This window comes from Ochotona princeps, chromosome 24, assembly GCF_030435755.1.
Source record: "Ochotona princeps isolate mOchPri1 chromosome 24, mOchPri1.hap1, whole genome shotgun sequence".
Lineage (NCBI taxonomy): Eukaryota > Metazoa > Chordata > Mammalia > Lagomorpha > Ochotonidae > Ochotona > Ochotona princeps.
The window spans coordinates 27878648-27900189 of record NC_080855.1 but is presented as its reverse complement, the minus strand read 5'-3'; the positions used below and the strand labels follow the sequence as shown (position 1 = coordinate 27900189).

General features: G+C 53.2%; 1 protein-coding gene across 2 annotated transcripts; it reads left to right on the top strand.

Annotated features, from left to right (window-relative positions):
- Nucleotides 1–6668: 6668 nt before the first annotated feature.
- TBL2 (transducin beta like 2) lies at nt 6669–17117 on the top strand. 2 transcript variants are annotated; one of them, XM_004586994.2, is made up of 7 exons: nt 6669–6940; nt 8461–8591; nt 8725–8909; nt 9648–9799; nt 10057–10183; nt 11870–12022; nt 16522–17117. In XM_004586994.2, exons 1-7 carry the CDS (start codon nt 6811–6813, stop codon nt 16982–16984), a joined length of 1341 nt encoding a protein of 446 aa, XP_004587051.2. In that variant the 5' UTR covers nt 6669–6810; the 3' UTR covers nt 16985–17117. The 2 variants fall into 2 exon arrangements, with proteins under 2 accessions (XP_004587051.2, XP_058536710.1); XM_058680727.1 differs by lacking the exons at nt 6669–6940; nt 8461–8591 and having other exon boundaries at nt 8748–8886.
- The last annotated feature ends 4425 nt before the right edge of the window (nt 17118–21542 follow it).

Below are 21542 nucleotides of genomic sequence, written 5' to 3'. Positions count from 1 at the left end.
TTTTGTGGATATGCCTTGTTCTGAGACAGAGAGAGCAGGTGACAGTGGATGGTGGTCTGCCCAGGGCCCCTTGGACCATGAAGTGCCTTTGGCTTTGGCTCAAAGATGTGCTCCTGGAATGGGATCTTCACCCAGATTCCTAGGAGGCTGGGCTAAGAACCAGTGTCAGGTGGTGGACTGGCTGGGAGGCTGCTGTGTCCACCCAGGCCACACGAGGGCAGTGCTGGACACGTGTCCAGGAAATCCTCAGGCCAGGAGATGGTGCAGGGAGCTGAAAGAAGACAGAGGTGCTACCAAGGAAGTGGAGGTGCAGGCATTTCCTGAGGACCAGGTCCCTGGTCACGGTGCATGGGCTCCTCTTGAGGTTGCATCCCCCTTGTTTTGTGGTGCTCACATCCCAGCCTCCCAACTCCTCGTATCGGAAGTGCGTGTACACCTGCAGGATGTAAACAGCAGACCCAGAAGTCTCTGGGCTGTCAATTCCCTCACCCAAGTTGAAGAATAATGATGAGGTCAGTGTTGTGGATGCACAGGGTTAAACTGATGCCTGCGGCGCTGGCATCTCACATGGGTGCTGATTTGCATCCCAGCTACTCCACTTCCCGTCCAGCTCCCTGCTAATATGCCTGGGAAGACAGTGGAGCACGACCTAAGTACTTGGATCCCTGCACCCATGTCGGAGATGCTGAGGTGGGTCCTCACTCTGGCTTCAGCCTGGCTCAGCTCCGGCCGTTGTGGCCATTTGTGAAGTAAACCAGTGGATTATAAATTGATCTCTCTTTTTCTCTCTCTCTCCTCCTCTGTCATTCTGCTTTTAAAATAAATACATTTTTTAAAAAGAAGTTGAACTAGTGGTATGCAGCTGGTAGGGTGGATTAAAACACCATCTGCGATGCTGGCATCCCCTGTGGGCACTCATTCACGTCCTGGCTGCTCCGCTTCCCATCCAGCTCTCTGCGAATGTGCCTGGGAAAGCAGCAAAGGCTGGTCCAAGTGCTTGAGCCCTTGCTGCCCACAGGATGGAGCTCCTGGCTTCTGGCTTTGGCCTTACCTAGGCCTGGCTGCTGTGGTCATTTGGGAGTGAGCCAGTGGATGAAAGATTTTTCTATCTCTCCATCTCTCTATAAATCTGCCTTTCAAAAAAATTAAGAAAAGGAGTTTGTTTTTACAATAAAGGATGCTCCAGCTCAAGAGAGATCAGAAGAGGAGGGCAGAGCAGGAGTTGGGTTGCAGTCGATCTCAGCAAAGAGGTAGGGCAGGAAGTGAGGTCAGTGAGAGTTGAGAGAGGGTAGGGGTAAGGCTGGGGACACGAGGAGGAAAGCGCAGGAGGCTGAGTGGGAAGGGAGGAGGGCGAGGCACAAGTGCAGACGACTCTTTGCTAGGGAAGAAAAAGGGATGAGGAGGGGGTATTTTATGGAGAGCTTTCCAGAAGGGAGTTCAAGGGTGCAAGCAGCAGAGCACAAACTGCCAGGGGTTTCACTTTGCAGAGCGCAGCTCCCAGGATGGCTACAGCAACACAGCACTTTCAGGGCTCTGGGTGCACTTGCCACCTCCTCAGCAGAGAAGGGACTGAAAGAAAAGTGCCCGAGTCTCGTAGTAACCCTACCAACCAGAGACAGATTAGCCCAATGACCTGGGTCCCTGGTTTGCCATGTTCAGCCCAGTAATGAGGATAGTAATCATCCTCAAATGACCGCAATAGCTGCAGCTGAGCTGAGCTGAAGCCAGGAACCTCCTCAGGACTCCCCTGTGGGGGCAGAGGCCCGGGGAGGACTTGAGCCATATTCTGCTGCTTCCCTAGGCCATTAAGCAGAGAGTTGGAATGGAAGTAGGGCAGCTGGCATGCCAGAGCCACAGGCTGATGCTTATCCTACTCCACCACAGCACTGGACTCTATTCCATTTTATTTGAAGGGAGGTGAGAAGGAGGTGGGGACAGAGAGGGAGAGAGAATCTCTTCTAACCACTGGATCACTCCTGCCACCTCCCATGTTACACATTTATTTACAAGAAACTACATCAGAAGTGGAGGGGCGGGCACCAGACGCCCCCATGTAGAGATGATTTAACTGCTGCTCCAAACACCAGTCCGCATGGCATCCCTCGTGAGCCACTCTTTCCCTGGAGATTCAGGATTCTGAGAGCCCTCCTTCCTCTTGCCTGATGGGTGAGGGCCTTCCCAGTCCCTACTGTGGAAACCTCAGCCCCTGAGGGCATGGACGACCCCCTCTATGTCTTCCTGCTGTCTCCCCAGAGCCACACAGCTGCATGTCCACTAGCCACCCGCCCTGATACCTTCCTCCAAATCTTCCACAGCTCCCTTAACTCTGTGGTTGTTTCCCTGGCTGGCCCCTTGAACTTGGTCCTGTCTGCCCTCCCCACCCACCAGGGCTGGGCACCACCACCCAGACACTTGCGCAAGCAGGAAGCTGTTGTCTTCAGTTCCTCCCTTCATCCCTGCTGCTCTGGGCTGTCTGCTCTGCCTAGGGCCCTGCCAATGACCTCAGTATGCACCTGCTCCGCCACCACCTCAGTCCCACAGAATGTCACCTTGTATCTGAGCTCCCATGTATCTCCTATATCTGTTCCTTGCATACAGGTGCATTTGAAAAACTTTTTAAAGAATAAAGATTGGTTTTTATTGGAAAAGCAAATCGATTTATGGAGAAAAGGAGATCATAGACAAAGATCTTCCATCTACTGCTTCACTCCCCAGATGGTTGTAATGGCCAGAGCTGAGCTGATCTGAAGCCAAGAGCCAGGAGTGTCTTCTGGGTCTCCCATGCGGGAGGAAGGACTCAAAGCCTTGAACCATCCTCTGCTGCTCTCCCAAGCCATAAGCAGGGAATTGGGTGGGAAGTGGAGCAGCTGGGACATAAACTGGTGCCCATATAGGATCCTGTGCTTGCAAGGTAAGGATTTAGCCACTGAGCCATCACACAGAGCCCACATTTGAATAACTTAGCGAGGGACTTCAAAGAAAACCTTCATGACCAGATCTGGTCTGTCCCATTCAGATCTGAATCCCTGAGTGTGGTCAGGTGTTAAACTGGTGGGTAAGACACCTGTGTCCCAAGGTCAAGTGCCTGAGTCTTGGGTCCAACTTCCTGCTAATGCAGAATCAGGGACGCCACAGTGATGGCTCAAGTGCTTAGGTCCCTGCCACCCAGCTGGAGACCCAGATGGAGTTTCCTGGCTCCCAGCTAAAGTGTGCCCCATCTCTTGACTGTTGTGATCACGTGAGGAGTGAGTCATTAAGGGGGCATGCCTGCTGTCTCTGTCACTCAAATTTTTAAAAGGGCCCAGTGTGGTAGCCTAGTGGTTAAAATTCTCGCCTTGCACGTACCTGGATCCCACATGGGTTCGTGTCCCCGATTCCCTTCCAGCTCCCTGCTTGTGGCCTGGGAAAGTAGTCTAGAATGGCCCAAAGCCTTGGAACCCTGCACCTGTATCTGCGTGGGAGACCCAGAAGTTCCTGGCTCCTAGCTTTGGATAGGCTCAGCTCCTGCCGTTGTGACCACTTGGGGAGTGAACCATCAGATGAAAGATCTTCCTCTCTCTGTTTCTCTTCTTCTCTGTATATCTGCTTTTCCAATACAAATAAATAAATCTTTTTTTAAAAAAAAGAATTATTAAAAATAATTATTATTCCATTACATCACCCACAAAAAGCCACTATACAAGTTCTCTGAACTCACAGATTTGAATTTTATAGTTGAGACAGAACTGTAGAAGGAATGGCTACCTGAGGCCCACATGGCAGTGCAGCGTGTTAAGCTGCTGCTTGTGATGCGGCATCATATATCAGAGTGACAGCTCCAGTCCCAGCTGTTCTGCTTCCCGTTCAGCCCTCTGCTAATTTGCCTGGGAAAGCAGTGGAAGAAGGCCCAAAGGCTTGGGTCCCCATCAAACACATAGGAGACCCAGATGGACTTCCAGGCTCTTGACGTGAGCGGGCCCAGCGCTGGCCACTGTAGTCATGTGGGAAGTGAACCAGTAGGTGGAAGATCTCTGTCTCTCCCTCACTCTTTTTTCTTGTATGATTTAAGTTTTAAGTTTTGAAGGTCAGAGTGACAGAGAGAAAAGGAGAGACAGAGATCTTCCATCCATTGGTTCACTCCCCTAAATGGCCACAGCCTGGCCAGGTTGAATCCAGGAGTCAGGAGCTGCATCTATATTTCCTAGGTGGGGTGTCAGGAACCGAGACATCTGAGAGCAAGTCTCTGTTGCAGGGACCTGGATGGGAAGTAGAGCAGCTGGGAGCATGAGGTGGTACCCATATAGGATGCCAGTGTTGCGTGCATGCTGCGATGTTGGTTCCATCACTCTGCCTTTCAACCAACTCATCTTTTAAAAAGGAGAATGGCTTTTTTTTTTTTCCTTGCCTTACATCCCTGGGTTACAACCAGACACACCTGCACTTGTCCATGGGTTCACTCTGCACCTATGGGGCTCTGGGAAAGTCACTTACCTTCCTAGACAGGGTCAGTTCCCTGAAACTCTGGGACAGGAGTGTGACATAGGGAGATGCCAAACTTCAGGATGTAGAATGTTTGAAGCGGCAGGTGTTGTGGTGCAGGGGATCAAGCCTCCACTAGTGAGACTGGCATCCTGTGTTAGAGTGCTGGTTCAAGTCCTGGCCGTACCGCTTCTGATCCAGCTCCCTGCTCATATGCCTGGGAAAGCAGTGGAGGGTGGCCCAAGTGCCCCTACCATCCACATGCAAGACCATGCTAGAGTTCCCTGCTCTGGGCTTCTACCTGGCCCTGCCCTGGTAGTTAAAATCATCTGAGAAGTGAACTAACAGATGGAAGATCTGTCACTGTCACTCATAGGAAAACTAAATCTTTCAGAGGTGCTCATGGTGAACACAATTCATTATATATTTTTTTAAAGATTTATTTATTTTTATTGCAAAGTCAGATATACAGACAAGAGGAAGAGACAAAGACGAAGATCTTCTGTCTGTCGATTCACTCCCCAAGTGACCACAATGGCCAGAGCTGAGCTGATCCGAAGCCAGGAGTCAGGGGCTTCTTCCGGGTCTCCCACAAAGATGCAGGATCCCAAGGCTTTGGGCTGTCCTCCACTGCTTTCCCAGGCCACAAGCAGGGAGCTGGATGGGAATCTTGGCTGCCAGGATTAGAACTGGTGTCCACATGGGATCCTGTTGCATTCAAGGCGAGGACTTTAGCCACTAGGCCACCGTGCCAGGCTTTGTGCCTTCATTTCTAAACAGCCAAGTTAGAGGGGGATGTTCTGGATCTGACCCCTCCCTCTTGCCTCCAGATGACTCAATGCTAAGTTCCCCCACAGAGGACAAAAGGAAGGAAGTGAGGCTGCTCTGGGACCAGATGTGTTTCCTCCTCGAGACTGCGGGTGTGTCTGGCTGTCACTCAGTTGTCCCCTACCCCACCACCCCCACCTGGCAACCTGTCTCACAGGGCCCTTCTAACAGCTGGCAGGCTGGAGAGCCAGCCTCCTCTGCAGGGATGGGAGGCTTCAAGCCCAGTTGTTGGGAAGATCCCTTCTCCAGACAACATGCCTAATAATTCAGGTTCCATCCATTCATCTTTCAGAGTAACACCCTTTAAAGACATAGGGGCAGTAGTTGTGGCATGGCCATTACAACTGCCACCTGCAAAGCCAGCATCACATATGGGTTTCTGTGTCCCAGCTGTTCCACTTGAAATGCAGCTCCCTGCTTATAGTGCGAGAAAGCAACAGAAAGATGGCCCAGATATTTGAGATTCTGCCACCCGCATGGGTGACTTGCGTTAAGCTCCTGGCTTCAGCCTTATGCAATTCTGGCTGTTGTGGGATTTGGGGGAGAGAATTATTGGGTGAAAGATCTTTTAAAAAAATACTTATTTGAAAGGAAGACTTAGAGGAAAAGAATTTTCCATCAATCTTCCATTTGAAGACTTATTTTTATTGGAAAGGTAGATTTTTACAGAGAGAAAAGAGAGATTTTCCATCTGCTGGTTTTCTCTCCTAATGGTTTGAACTGAGCTGGATATGAGCAGATCCGAAGCCAGGAGCCTTCTCCAGGTCTCCAACGCAGGTGCAGGGTCCCAAAGCTTTGAGCTGTCCTCGATTGCTTTTCCAGGCCACAGGTAGGGAGTTGAATGGGAAGTGGAGCTGCTGAGACACAAAACGGCATCCCGGAGCTTGCAAGATGAGGATTTAGCCATTGCACCATTGCGCGGGGCCCAAAAGTTGTTTTTCTTTTTTAAGGTTAAACTTTTTCACCTACTAGAACAGAGTGAAAATCTCCACTAGGCCTTTTTGGGAAAGGACCCAACGTGTAACGGCTGAAAGAAAGCCTTTAATAACCTATGACCAGTAAGTTATTCAAGAGCGCCTACCTCTCGCTTTCCCGCGTTGCGAGCCAAAAAGCATCATCATCCAGGCCCCGCCCCTCGAGGTGTGGTAAGGACCAGGCTCCGCCCATCAAGGCGCCCTAACGGCCAGACCCCGCCCCTCGAGGGGCCGTAACGGTCAGACCCCGCCTCCCGAGGCGCCCTAACGGCCAGATCCCGCCCCTCGAGGGGCCGTAACGGTCAGACCCCGCCCCTCGAGGAGCCGTAACGGCCAGGCCCCGCCTCCCGAGGCGCCCTAACGGCCAGACCACGCCCCTCGAGCGGCCGTAACGGTCAGACTCCGCCCCTCGAGGAGCCGTAACGGCCAGGCCCCGCCTCCCGAGGCGTCATACCAGTCAAGCCCCACCCACGCGTGCGAGCGCGGCCCCGCCGAGACGTGCGCACTCCCGTGTTGTGGCCGGCTGAGGTGGCAGAGACGCGTCTCCGACATGGAGCTGCCGCACATCCCGGAGTTAATGGGGTTGTCCCTGTTGGTGGGGTTGCTGGCCCTGATGGCGACGGCGGCGGTAGCGCGGGGGTGGCTGCGCGCCGAGGAGGAGAGGTGCGGCCCATCCGCCCGTAAGTGGGGCCGGGCCGGGGCGAGAAGAGGGGCTGCTCCGCGTGGTCGGAGCTGTGGGGCGGGCCAGGGAGCGACTCCCGGGGACCCCAGTTCCTCCTCTGAGGAGATGGGCGTCTCTGCGGGGACGAGGTGCCGCCGTGGGGCTCACCCGAGGGCGCTGTGAACTCCTTTTATCGTGCTCTGGTGGGGATGACTTCAGAGGGTGGGGATCGGCCATTGAAGGCGAGCCCTCCTCGGAGCCCGGTGTGCAACACGCCCCCCCACCCCCGTTACTCTTGAGATAGGTTTTGGGGGTGGTGTGGCCGAGGTGGAGGGGGCTGGCTTTTTCTTGGAAGCGCGTGTGCAGTGTGTAAGTCTACAGGCTGTAAAGTTGGGAGCCCTAAGGCACGGGCAAAGGGCAGTTGTCTCTGAAAGCCTTCCCAGAAAGGGGGACCCCGGCCTTCGGGAGGCAGAGTGGGGCCAAGATGCAGAGTGGGCCCAAGCTGAGCCCCTGCGGACACTCCCGGCGGGACAGGCCACCCTCCAGCCCGACAGCACTTTGGAAAGACTCCAGGGTCAGGATCAGCGGAGGGTGGGGGTCTGCCTACAAGTGGAGTCCAGCTAGCGACTCCCTTTGCATGCCAGCCGGACGCCCCAGTTTTTCTAATTCCTTCTCCGTCGGCTTTGTGTCTAGCCAGCCCCTCAGATGTTTCATGTACCCCAGCTGGATGCCACACATAGTGTGAACGTGGTGCCATGTCTGGGTTCTTTCTGGGTTCGCCTCCCCTTGAAGTTTTCGTGCTCTCCGGTTGTCACTTTCTGTGTGTTATCCGATTCCCTTAAGCTGCTGAAGCGGGAGGAACCCAGGCCGGAGCCATGTAGTAACACCCCCAAGGCCAAGGCCGCTGGATAAGGTGCACTTCAAGGCCAGTGCACTGGTGTCTGGCCCAGGAGCCACGCTTCCCTCTGCTGTCATTTGCATTGAGGAGATCTGCATCTGTAGCAGCCTCCTCAACATCCCTTACTGGCAAAGTAAAGAATCCAAACACCCATGGTGGGCACTGTTGAATTAAGCCTCTGCCTATGTCACTGGCATCCCACAGAGGTGCTCGTTTGAGCAGCTCTCTGCTAAGGGTGTTGGCCAAGTAGGGGAAGATGACCACCCCCAAGTGCTTGGGTCCTTGCTACCCCTGTGGGAGAGACAGACCTGGAATTCCAGGCTTGCAGTTTCAACGTGGCCCAGCCTTGGGCCCAGCCAATGGAAGTTATCTGTCTCTGTCTGTCTCTGTCTGTCTCTCTCTCTCTCGCTCTCTCTCTCTCTCTGTGTCTTCCTCTCAAATAAAACAAGAGCAGAAACGGAAACTGGGCCCTGAGTTCCTAAGCAGCTGTCTTTATCTGCTTTATCGCACTGTCAAAAGCCATGGCCGTATCTGGTTCTTCTCTTGCTGGTCTGGCCACCCAGTGGCCAGTCATAGGTGGGGGTTGGGAGGTGCTTAGGACGGAGTGGATAGCAGGTGAATGGGGCCCTTCTAACCTGCAGGGCCAAAAGCAAATGGCCTTCCCCCCGACAAGTCCTCGGGCTCCAAGAAGCAAAAGCAGAGCCAGCGGATTCGCAAGGAGAAACCTCAGCAACACAACTTTAGCCACCGCCTGCTGGCTGCCGCCCTGAAGGTGCGTGACAGGCCACAGCTCGGCCTGTGCCCATCCTCAATTTTGGGGTGAATCCAGGCCCCATACCTCCAGGGTTTGGGCTACCCTAGGTTTCCGCTCACACTTCCTGTACCTCCTTCCCTTGATCCCCCAGAGCCACAGCGGGAACATCTCTTGCATGGACTTCAGCAGTAACGGCAAGTACCTGGCCACCTGCTCGGATGACCGCACCGTCCGCCTGTGGAGCACCAAGGATTTCCTGCAGCGGGAGCACCGCAGCCTGAGAGCCAACGTGGAGCTGGACCACGCCACTTTGGTGCGCTTCAGCCCTGACTGCAGGTGGGACGGGGCGGAGCCCGGCCTTTGCTGGCGGCTTGCCCAGGTCTGGTTAGGGTTCGAATGGACAGGTTCCTGGGGTCTCCCTGGGAGAGGGGCAGGGGCCATACGGGCAACTAGATAGCTTGCACAAGCTCAAGGCTCCTGACACAGCAGGATGAGCTCTTGGTACCCAGAAGTGCCAAGTACTTGTTGCATAGGGCTTGGTGGAGGCAGCCAAAAGCTATGGGGAGTTTTCCTATGGAGGAATTAAAAAAAAAATTTTTTTTTGAGATTTATTTTTATTGGAAAAGAGGCAGATTTACAGAAAGAAGGAGAGACAGAGAGGGAAAGATCCTCCATCTGCTGGCTTGTTCCCCAAGTGGCCAAAACATCCAGAATTGAGCCTATCCAAAGACGGGAGCCAGGAGCCTCCTCTGGGTCTCCCATGTGCGTGCAGAGTCCCAAGGCTTTGGGCCATCCTCTGCTGCTTTCTCAGACCACAAGCAGGGAGCTGTGTGGAAGGTGGAGCCACCAGGCATGAACCAGTGCCCCTGTGGGATCCCAGCACATGCAAAGCGAGGATTAGGCAATTGTGCCAAAGCACTGGCTTCCCGTAGGAATTTTAAGAGGTTTTAAATCACAGGGTAAGGCTAGATTGTAGAGTCCATCCTGATGTTCCCCAGCACCCCATCCTCAGGCCTGAGCATGTAGGTGTGTATGTCCAGTGGGTGGAGTGATTGACCTACTGCCTGTCTCTAGAGCCTTCATTGTCTGGCTGGCCAACGGGGACACCCTGCGTGTCTTCAAGATGTGCAAACGAGAGGATGGAGGCTACACCTTCACAGCCACCCCAGAGGACTTCCCGAAAAAGCACAAGGCACCTGTCATTAGCATTGGCATTGCGGGCACAGGTGAGATATGCTGAGAAGGTGGGCACAGGACAGTACCTCTCCCCTCTCAAGTCTGGCTTGGGCGCCTAGGTCCATATCTGGGCTCTGTGTTTTGTTTCCCTGTAGTCTTGGGAGCCACAGCAAGTATGCAGGGGAGGCAGAGAAGAGCCATAGTCTGGCCTGGGAGAGGAGGAGAGGCGGCCTCCGTGTCTCCTGAGAGGATGTGAGTAGATGAGGTCATGGTCCTCAGCTCGGGTGTCTGTCCCTGCTTTTCCCAGGGAAGTTCATTATGACGGCCTCCAATGACACGACTGTGATCATCTGGAATCTGAAGGGCCGCGTGCTTTCCACCATCAACACCAACCAGATGAACAACACCCACGCTGCTATATCCCCTTGCGGCAGGTGAGGGAGGAGGAAGATGGGTCGGGGGAGGAGAGGCTGAGGCTAGATGGGCCAGGACACCACAGAGATTGCCCGCTGGGCAGACAGGGGGCCCAGCAGCAAGGCCCAGCCCTGCCACTGTTGGTGAAGGGGTACGGGGGTTGCATGGGAACTGCCCCAAGTCTTCCGGTCGCAAGTCTGCTTTTTCTTCTTTCTCTTTTTAAATTTTTATTTTTTTAATATTATTTTATATTTATATTTAATTCTATAATTATGTTATGTTTTATATAATCTTTACATAGTTGATTAGGGCACAACAGGTCAAGAGCTACAGGAAAGTGGGTAAGACCATTGTTTCTACATTTTTTTTTTTCTGTATCTGAGATAATGGAGGAGATAAAGGGAGAAACCTCTCCCAGCCTCCCACCCATCCTAGGGTCCCCGACGTGGGACATGCTCCGAGGGCATTGCTCAAGTGGTTTTGATAGTTCAACAGTTCTGAATTGCTGCCAGTTTCTAAAGATTTATTTATTTTTATTACAAAGTCAGATATACAGAGAGGAGGAGAGACAGAGAGCAAGATCTTCTGTCCGATGATTCACTCCCTGAGTGAGTGCAACGGCTGGTGCTGTGCCGATCCGAGGCCAGGAGCCACGAACTTCCTCCAGGTCTCCCACACGGGTGCAGGGTCCCAAAGCTTTGGGCCGTCCTCGACTGCTTTCCCAGGTCACAAGCAGGGAGCTGGATGGGAAGGGAGGCCACTAGGATTAGAACTGGCGCCAACATGGGATCCCGGCGTGCAAGGTGAGGACTGTAGCACTATGCTATGGCGCCGGGCTCCAAGTCTGCCATTTTTAACAAAGGCATGGTGGGAATGGTGGAGTAGGACTGTTGTCTTAGAGCAAGGCTGTAAGAATGAACTGAGGTCGGGAATAGAAATGCACTTTAGGGCCTTGTGCGGTAGCCTCGTGGCTAAAGTCCTCATCTTGCATGCACTGGGATTCCATACGGCCACTGGTTCTAACCCTGGCTGTCCCACTTCCTATCCAGTGCTCCCTGCTTGTGGCCTGGGAAAGCAGTCAAGGACGGCCCAAAGGCCCTGGGACCCTGCACCCACGTGGGAGACCTGGAAGAGGTTCCTGGCTCCTGGCTTCAGTTCAGCGCAGCTCCGGCCATTGTGGCCACTTGGGGAGTGAATCAGGGGATGGGAAATCTTCCTCTCTGTCTCTCCTCCTCTCTATATCTGACTTTCCAATAAAAATAAATAAATATTAAATAGAAAATTTAAAAAAGAAATGTACTTTAAAAATATGTATTTATTGAAGAAGGCAGAGTTACAGAGAGAGAACTTCCATCTAGTTGCGTCACTCCCCAAATGGCTGTAACAACCCAGGCTGGACCATCTGCGTCTTCCACAGGGGTGGCAGGAAGCCAAGGACATGTGCCATGTTCTGCTTTCCCAGGTGCATTAGCAGGGAGCTGGATCAGAAGTGGAGTAGCCAGAATTCAAAATCAGCACCGGTTTGGGGCACCAGCATTACAGGTAGTGACTTAACTCACTGCACCACAGTGCTGGCTCCAGGAAAGCACTTTTAAAGGATATACCAGTGTTAATTTTGATAAGAATGTGTCAGTTCAGGAAGGAGATTTCAGGGGTTCAGGAACAAGATGCCCTTCCATTTGAAAGGCTCTGGGCTTGTCTGGCAGGTTTGTGGCCTCGTGTGGCTTCACTCCGGATGTGAAGGTCTGGGAAGTCTGTTTTGGCAAAAAGGGGGACTTCCAGGAGGTGGTGCGTGCCTTCGAGCTGAAGGGCCACTCTGCGGCCATCCACGCCTTCGCTTTCTCCAGCGACTCGCGCAGGTGAGTCACTGCACCCTGCGTTCTCCTCACGTAGCGGCCCCTGCAGCGCTCCCGCTTTTGACTTATTATTGTTATTTATTTTAAATTTACTTTATTTTTGATGTTCACATAGTTGAGAAGGATGCATGCCCATGTGAACCCTGGTGGTTAGGAAGGGTTATGGAATGGGGGAAAGTTGATGACACAGTTGCTTTCATTTTTTTCTTCCTGTATCTGGGGGAAGGGGGCGGGGGAGAGGGGAGGTCTGTTCCCAGCCGCCTAACTGCTTCAGAACCTGGGATGGGGGGGCGGCCACTCGATGTCATCCTAGGGTCCCCAATGTGGAACATGTTACAAGGGTACTGCTTAAGTACTTGGCTTTTTGACAGTTCTGAGATGCTGTTGATTTCATTATTCCAAGGTTGAGGAAATCCTTCCACGGTCCATTGGCTGACATAGTCCACCTTAGAGTCTCCGCTAGCCCAGATACTTGCTGTCAAAGCTGGGCCAGGAGAGCTGTCCAGTTTGTTCTACCCTCCATCCTTTACTGTGGTACTAGATGTCCTCTGTAGGCCTCGGTGAACTGCCAGATCCCCTGTGTGCATCTGGCTGTGCTGTTAGCTGCACAGGCTTCAGCAACCAAGGAGGCCCAGCACTGACACATGCATTCCAATGTCAGACCACAGATCCTGTGATTTCCCCATAGTCGGAGTTTTGAGACCAGTGGTCTGGTTGGGGGGTGCGCCTAAAGAAACCTCACCAGAGGTGACCCCAGACCTGATTCCTTCTCGTGTGTTTCAGCCAGGGCAGGGTCTGGCTCAGTCCACCACCCACATCAGCCTACACATACACTGATGGTTGTAGTTGCTGAGTCAATTCTGTCTCCAGCCCCATCTCATACACAAACCAACAGATGTTGTGGCCCAGTCTAAACCTGCCACCACACACCTTGCCCTCATGCATGCCAGTGGGAGCTGCAACTTAGTTAGAGTGACTCCCATAACCCTTACCAGGCCCATTCCTAGCCTGGCATTCCCAGTCTTGTGCATGCTAGCATGTGCAGCAGACTGGTCCAGTCGGTCCTACATCCCATTTGGCTCTCCTACATACCCATCGGTGCTACAGCCTAGCTCAGCCCGACTGACCCCACTATTGAACCCACACTTAATGCAAGTGGGTGCTGCCCCTATCCAGCCAGACCTGCCCCCAGCCCTGATTCTCATGGTCACCAGTGGGAGCTGCAGCCCATCAGAGGAGTGCCCGTAGTTTCCTCTACTAGGCCTACTTCTAGCCCTGAATCTTGTACTTTCTAGGTGGTACTGAGGTCTGTCCTGTGCCCCTAGTCCTGGCACTTGCCAGCTGATGTTGTGACAAGGCCTGACCAGTCCTCACTCTGGGTCATGCATGCACCACCAGATACAATCACCTAACCCAGCTCATATGCAGGCCAACAGATGTTGTAGCCCTACCCAGCCTGCTCCACCCCAAGTCCCAGTTTTCATGTTCACCTGCAGGAACAGTGGCCCAGCAAGGGAGCCCCTGCAGCCACGCCCCCCCTCCCCCCAGGTCCTTCCTCTCGGGTCTTGGATTGAGTGCTGTGGCCCAGTTTGGTATGGCCTGCCTCACCTCAGGATTCGCTAGTGTGTACTATAGTCTGGCTCTGCCTGGTTTGTTCCCAGTTCCAGCTCACACTGGTGGGTGCTGCAGCCTAGCCCAACAAATTCAACCCCTACTTCCAGCCCTAATGTAAACTGGCTGGTTTTGCAACCCAACTTGGCCTGTCCTCACTCCATCCTGGTTCTCAGATCTGCCAGTGGCTTTTATGAACTGACCTGACCCACATGTATGCTGGTGGGTATGTAACCTGGCCTGGTCAGGGCTGTTCCCAGCCTTGGCTCTTACACTGCATCCTGAAAGAGGAGTTCCTCAAGTTCCTCTTAACAGATCACCTCTCACTCACAGATCTCATGTTTGGCCCTGTCTGAGTTGTCCCACCTCCTGTCCTGGCATTCACTGGCATGTACAGCAGCCTTGCCCAACAGGCCCACACCCATTCTGGCTCTTACCAGGAGTGCTACAGCCCAGCCCCGCCTAGCCCACCCCCATATCCAGCTTTCACATGGTTCAGCGGGCACCAAGACGTAGTTCATACTGTCCTATACTCATTCTGACTTTCGCAAACGCCAACCCATGCTGGAGCCTAGCCCAGTCCGGCACACTCCAGACCCAGTCCACACCCATGCTGACAGATGTCCAGCTCAGTTTGCTGCCCCCATTCTAGCTCTTGCACTCAGCATTGGGAACCACAGCCCAGAAGAGGCATCCCCTTAGCCCCCCCATCTAGGCCACTCCCAGCCCCAGATCTTGCATGTGCCAGTGGTTACTCCGACCCAGCCTAGCTCATCCCCTGTCTTGGCCTTTGCCATCAGATGCTGCAGCCTGACCTGAATCAGTCCCAACTTCCACTGGTTGGTACCACAGTCTAGCCCCAGCCCTATTCCTGTCTCTGCATAATGCAAACAGACAGGTACCAAAGCCTAGCCCCCAAGGTCCATACCACATCCTGGTCTCCATGCATCCCAGTGTGTGCTATAACTTGGTTTGGCCCTACACAATTCACTCCCTAGCCCCAGCCCACACACCTGCCCCAAAGTGGAGCAGCCCTGCCTGGCCTAGCCCACACCCAGCCCCAATACTTCATGCTCACCAGCAGGAGCTACACTCTAATAGGGGAGTTCCCCAAGTTCTTTCACCAGCCCTGCTCCCAGACCTGGGTCTCATGTGTGTCAGCAGGTGCTAGGGCCCTGCCCAGCATACTGCAGCATGTTCTCAGCCTTTGCGAGTACTAATGAATGTTATGGCCGCCTGGCCTGTCCCCACACCCAATTCTTGGGTGCTGCAGCTTGGGCCAACCCAGCCTACTCTGAATTCCAGTTCCTATGAGCTGATGAGTTCTGTGGTCATGGTCATGCCCAGCTTGACCTTCACCACACAGCTGTATTGCAAACAGATATTGCAGTCCCACAAGCATGAACCCATGAATTCCCCTCAGAATCTGCTCCCAGATCCTGTTCTCTCATGTGCCAGTTAGTGTCATGGCTCAGCCTGACTAGTCCTACCCCGTAACTAGTCCTGTCCGACAAGCTCCCCAGCCCTTCCATGTGTGTCAGTGGGCTGTGATCAATGCCAGCTAGTCCAACCAGGTATCCTATGTGGGCAGGTGTGCTGGTCTGACCCACATGTGTCCTCCAGCTCCAAACCACAAGGCCTCAGCCCCCTCAGTTACTTGCAGTTGTAGTGACCTGGTCTATGGAAATTCCCCAGAAGTCATTCCTCACCTGTAATGTATTTCCTCAGCTGTCCCCCACCCCCACATCTCCAGATCCCCCTCCCAGGACAATTCACAGCCACCACGTCTGCAACCGAATTGGCGGCAGTCTCTGAGCCTTTTGTTTAAATTTATCGGAAAGGCAGAATTTGAGAGTGATTCCATTTATTGAGTCACTCCCCGCATGCCCACAAGTCAGGCCTGGGTTAGGCTGAAGCCGGGAGCCAAGAACTCCATCCTAGTCTCAAATGAGCGTTGGGGCTCATGCAGTTGGGCCATCACTTGCTGCTTTCCCCTTTCACATTAACAAGGCGCTGGATCAGAAGTGGAGCAGCCTAGATTTGAACTAGTGTCCCATTGCCGGTATTGCCAGCAATGGCTTAATCCAGTGTCCCTTCAACCCCTAGTTTTTCTGTTTGTGTTTTAAAAATTGTTTGGGCCCGGCGGCGTGGCCTAGTGGCTAAAGTCCTCGCCTTGGAAGCCCCAGGATCCCATGTGGGCGCCGGTTCTAATCCCGGCAGCTCCACTTCCCATCCAGCTCCCTGCTTGTGGCCTGGGAAAGCAGTTGAGGACGGCCCAATGCATTGGGACACTGCACCTGCGTGGGAGACCCGGAAGAGGTTCCAGGTTCCCGGCATCGGATCGGCGCGCACCGGCCCGTTGCGGCTCACTTGGGGAGTGAATCATCAGATGGAGGATCTTCCTCTCTGTCTCTCCTCCTCTGTGTATATCTGGCTGTAATAAAATGAATAAATCTTTAAAAAAAAAATTATTTGTTTGAGAGGCAGAGTTAGAGATCTGCCATCTGCTAGTACACTCCTTAAATGGGTGCAAAGGCTGGTGCAGAGCCTAGAGCTCCCTCTGGGTCTCCCATGTGGGCAATACTCCGCTGCTTTCCTGGACACATTAGCAGGGAGCTGGATCAGAAGTGGAACAGCTGGAACTGAAGCCAGCACTCATATAGGATACAAGCCTTGCAGGCAGCAGCTTAATGCACTGTGCCACAGAGCTGCCCCTCATCCCTAATAGCCTTTTGCAACTCTGAATGAATGGTTGGGGTGCTAGTTGTCAGCAGGAAGTAGGCTTGACTTGTTAGCTGGAGCCTCCTCCCCATTCTCCAGGCCATCCTGGAGCCAGCCCTGCCCCAGGGTGTGTGTCGGGGCTCTCGAGCTGTGATTTCTCTATGCTGTAGGATGGCATCAGTCTCCAAGGATGGTACGTGGAAGCTGTGGGACACAGACGTGGAATACAAGAAGCAGCAGGACCCCTACCTGCTGAGAACAGGCCGCTTTGAAGAGGCCAGCAGCATGCCGTGCCGTCTGGCACTGTCTCCTGACGCCCAGGTCTTGGCCCTGGCCAGTGGCACCAGCATTCATCTCTACAACACACGGCGGGGCGAGAAGGAGGAGTGCTTTCAGCAGGTGCACAGCGAGTGCATCACAGACTTGACCTTTGACATCACAGGTCGGTTTCTGGCCTCTTGCGGGGACCGCGCCGTGCGGCTCTTCCACAATGCCCCTGGCCACCGCGCCGTGGTGGAGGAGACACAGGGCTTCCTGAAGCGGGCTTCCAATGAGAGCACCCGCCAGAGGCTGCAGCAGCAGCTGTCACAGGCCCAGGAGGCACTCAGGAGCCTGGGGGCCCTGAAGAAGTGACTCCGGGCCCCTGCTCCTGACACCGTCGCTTTCCTTCCCAGGTCCAGCCAGTGGACAACTTTGGAAAGGAATCTCCAGGTTTTCTTCCCAGGAGCCTCCTGTCTTCATAATGAAATTATTTTTTGTCTACTTAGTTCTCCCTCCCTCTTTCCCTCTCTGTCTCTCTCTCTTGTTGGTTGTGATTCCTTGCAGACTTAACAGCTACATCCTCCTTCTTTCTCCTGGGCTCAAAAGGTGAAATCCCTCCTGCCCTGTAACCGAGGAGAGTGGTAGAGAGAAGGAATGTCATCTCTGACCTTGGGGCAATGCACACCTAAGAACCAAATTTATCTGGTGATAAGGCATACCCAAGTCCTGAGCGGTGGTTTTACTAGGGCGCAAGTGGTAGTGGTTGAGGGTGGCTTCCAGTTCCTGAGCTGTGTCCTGGATTGGGGTATGTCCAGGCCTGGCTTTTAAGGCCAGTCCCCGAGCAGTGAAGGGACTGGGCTCTCACATCAGTTTTCCCATTTGTAAAATATGGACTCATCGTCTGACCCCTCCACCAGGATGGGGTCAGGATTGAGAGAGTCATGAAGTCCCTGCACGTGAATGTAATGGAAAAAAATGCAATGATATTTTATAGTGTACCCATTGCTACCAAGTCAGAGCCAGTAATCAATTTGGGGTTGAAGCCAAATTAGAAGGAGGGAAACACATTTGCTTGGGAAGGCAAAGTTTTCTGAGGGGGCCCAGGGCTATGGTTTGTATTTGGTTCTTCTTGAAGTTGACTGCAAGTGCATTTCCCTGGAGGAGGCTCTCCTTGCTCATGGGGAGCCACCGTCTCAGGTCCCCTGGCGTCTTCTGTGCAGGTGGCTAAGACACTCGCTGCAGGCTGCCAAGTCCAAGATCAAGTCATTGACAGATCCAAGGCTTCAAGGTTACCTGCGTGCTCTGCCCTCCCCGGGGACATCAGATACATGAGTACCTACTCTGTGGTCAGAACGACTCTGAGGTCTTGGGTTCCCAGTAGCACACATCTAAGAGATCTGTGCACATGGGGCCCGTGGACAGTGTCGTGCCTTGTCAGGAGTCCCAGGCTTCAACTCTGGGTGCTCCTGTGTTCTGAGCAGCACCTCTGGCCATGCCTGGCCCCATCATGCACCTGGGAGGGGATGTGGCCACACAGTGTCAAGTTATCAAGAGGAACATGGAGTTGCCGTCACAATGGGTTTTGTAGTGGAAATTGAAGGCACCATTTTAACTTGACTTGGTATTGGAATTGTAGGTTTGAGGGCTGCCTGGGAGCGTAGGAGGCCCGGCAGCCCGGCATCTAGGCCTTTGTTGATTTATCCAGAGAAACCCTCATGTGTCCCCCAAAGCCAGGAGCTGCCCCTGCTGGTCCCCAGTGCTGTGCATGTGTGCCGGTGCCACAGCCTTGGAGCTCTCATTGCTATGATTCTTTCATGGGTTCACTCTGTTCCACCTTGCGGCCCCTTGCCGGGAAACTGCTGTGGCCGTGCTGCAGGGTGTGCCTGGAGTCTGCTGCTTCCCTCTCATCTTGTTTCCCTCCAGGTCCTAGCCACTGTTACCCCCCGGCCCCGTCAGCACTGCTGTCTCCTCCTCGGCTGGGTTCTCTGTTCCTTTTTGGTGCTTAAGGAAGGCCTTTTCCTAAACAGCTCAGTCATCTTTGGAAAATACAAGCCACATCACCTGATTTCCTGAATGACAACCGCTTGAAAAGCTCCCACTACCCTTGGGATCAAAAGGCCAGGACTCTCACTTATGGGTTTCTGCGTTTCATACAGTTCAGCCTCTTTCCTTCTCCTGTGATTTCTTTTTTTTTTTTTTTTCTCCTTTTAGCCACTCTGCCAGTGGCCCCCAACCTTGGTGTTCTTGAAAAAGGAAACATCTCTCCATCCATCCTCCTGCCAGCCAGGTGCCTGTACCTGCCAGCAAGTTCTCCTCCCTACTTGCCAGCTCATCTGGCTCTTGGGGACTCGGCTCTCCTGACCACTCCATCTGAAGTAGCCCTTTTCACCAATCACATGAGCACTCTTGCATCCGGGTGTTTTCGTATTTGGCATATTCGGTGGTTGCACCCTGCAGTGAGCCAATATTTGAGTATTTGTGGACTTTCAGGGGTTTCAACTTGAATGGCCTTTGTCAAGAAGGTAACCTTCATGTGCGGTAGAGCCCAGCCATTTGCATGTCAGACATGTGTATGTAACAGTTAGGGTCTGCATGGGCTGGAGGGGGTGAGTAGAAGGAAGGGGCTGCGGGGATGACTATTCATTCAATAATCCAACAGTGGTTCTTTGTTTCTAGAAGGTAGAAGTTAGTCCAAGAATCAAGCATGACATGGTGCAGGTGCAGTACCAGAGTGGGCAGGCTGGGTGTAACTTCTTGGTTGGTGTGGACCCTTCTGGGATGTGCCTTTCAGGGCAGGACCCTGTCTCCTTGGTTCTGGGTACCTGGGACTTAGTAAGCACCCCATCCATGTTGAACTCAAATCAGGGCCAGTGGACTGCTGTGGTCTTGGGTTCCCAGTAACACACACCTGAGAGATCCATGGAACCCGAGGACAGCGTCATGCCTTGTCAGGAAACCAAGGCTTCAATTCTGGGGGCTCCTGTGTTCTGAGCAGCACCTCTGGCCATGGCTAGCCCCATCATGCACTTGGGAGGGGACATGGCCATGCAATGTCAAGTCACTGAAGTCCGCAGTCTTCAGCTCTGGTTTCGGCTAGCAAGGAGGGGGGGTCACTGACTGAGCTCTGAGCTTGTTTGTCTGTAGAATGGGAATAAATCCTGTCCTTCCTACCTTGCCTTGCCTCGTGTGTTTCTGAAGAGATGGACAAAGGGTTGCTGGACAGACATCTTTGGGGACTGGGAGGCTGCTGTTGGGGATCGGGGAGGAAGAGTGTGGGTGCTGCAGGGGTTTTGATTATTTTTTTTTAAAGATTTATTTTTATTGCAAAGTCAGATATATAAAGAGGAGGAGAGATAGAGAGGAAGATCTTCCATCTGATGATTCACTCCCCAAATGACTGCAATGGGCCAGAGCTGTGCCAATCCAAAGCCAGGAGCCAGGAACTTCCTCCAGGTCTCCCACACAGGTGCAGGGTCCCAAGGCCTTGGGCCATCCTCGACTGCTTTCCCAGGCCACAAGCAGGGAGCTGGATGGGAAGTGGAGCTGCGGGATTAGAACTAGCACCCATATGGGATCCCGGCACATTCAAGGCGAGGACTTCAGCCATTTTGGGTTTGTTTTCCTTTCGTACATTAATAGCTCCCAACTTACTGGTTCACTCCCCCAGGTGCCTGCAACACCTGCGGCTGGGACTGGGAAGGAGTCAGGAGCCAGGAACACAATGCAGGTCTCCCACCTGGGTGACAGGAGCCCAAGGACTTGAGCCATTCCTGCTGCCTCCAGGATCTGGAGTCGGGAGCCAGGAATTGGAGCAGCGCCTCTGATGTGGGCAATGGGCATCTTCACTATTCCTCTTGGGGAGATACTTATGTAATCGGGAATCAAAAATTGAAAACAGGCTGGTACAATGGCTCAAACTGGATAATCCTTTGCCTGTAAGCGCCAGCATCCAAGACAGACACTGATTGTGAACCGGCTGCTCCAATTCCCATCCAGCTCCCTGCTTGTGGCCTGGAAAAGCACTGGAGGCCTTGGGACCCTCAACCTGCATGGGAGACCCAGAAAAGGCTCCTGGCTCCTGGCTTTGGATTGTCTTGAGATTTTTCTGTCTCTTGGTAAACCTGCTTTTCTTTCCAAAAGGGGAAAAAAAAAAGAGAGATGTAGGTAGAAAAATTTGGTGAAATAGGATTGGGACCCCTGAAGCAGCTTTTTTTGTGTGTGTGAGTGCAGCTCCCACCACTGGCTGCCAAATTGGGCTAAATAAATAGATCTGTTTTAAACAAGGGTTAGGTGTCTGGCACAGCAACATGTTGAGTGCTTGGTTCCAGTCCCAGCTATCCTGCACTCCTCCATCCATCTCCCCACTAAGGTGCCTGGAAAGCACTGGGAGAAGGCCCTAGTGACTTGGTTCTCTGCCACCCGCAGGGAGTTCTAACTCTAACCGCTTGACCTTCTCCTGGCCCAGACTTGGCTGTCGTAGGACTTTGGGGCGTGAACCCTCAAGTGGAAGAGCACTCTTGTCTCTGGTGCTCTGCCTTCCAAACAGAAATAAAACTTTGAGAAAAATAAAAAGTATCCTAGTGGTGACACTTTCTGGAGCAAAAGAGAGAAACTGTGTACACAGGCACACAGTCACAGGCCATATGGCGTCCAGAGCTGCCTAGGCATTTCTTGGGGGGCAGGCAGCCATTTCCCCTAGAGGTGAGAGAAAACAGCTGCCAGCAACCCACTTCCTGCGTCTCCAGAACCTTCCCTACACTGTAGGCATCTGCAAACACCTGCTTGCAAGCAGGCGGGTGTCGGGCAGAGAGCAAGGGAGCCACGTGCACTAGAGAGGCACCACGCCCGCACATGGCACTGACAGCCTCTGTGTCTGTTAGGCCTGTGAGAACAGCTTCAAGGTCACTCTTTCTAGATTACCTTGTAATCT

What these genes read in the sequence shown, in the direction of transcription:
- TBL2 (XM_004586994.2), top strand. Translation starts at nt 6,811, where the DNA reads ATGGAGCTGCCGCACATCCCGGAGTTAATGGGGTTGTCCCTGTTGGTG. An exon ending in CGCTTCAGCCCTGACTGCAG is followed by an intron (nt 8,910 to 9,647) that starts GTGGGACGGGGC and finishes GCCTGTCTCTAG; the next exon opens with AGCCTTCATTGTCTGGCTGG. An exon ending in GCTATATCCCCTTGCGGCAG is followed by an intron (nt 10,184 to 11,869) that starts GTGAGGGAGGAG and finishes CTTGTCTGGCAG; the next exon opens with GTTTGTGGCCTCGTGTGGCT.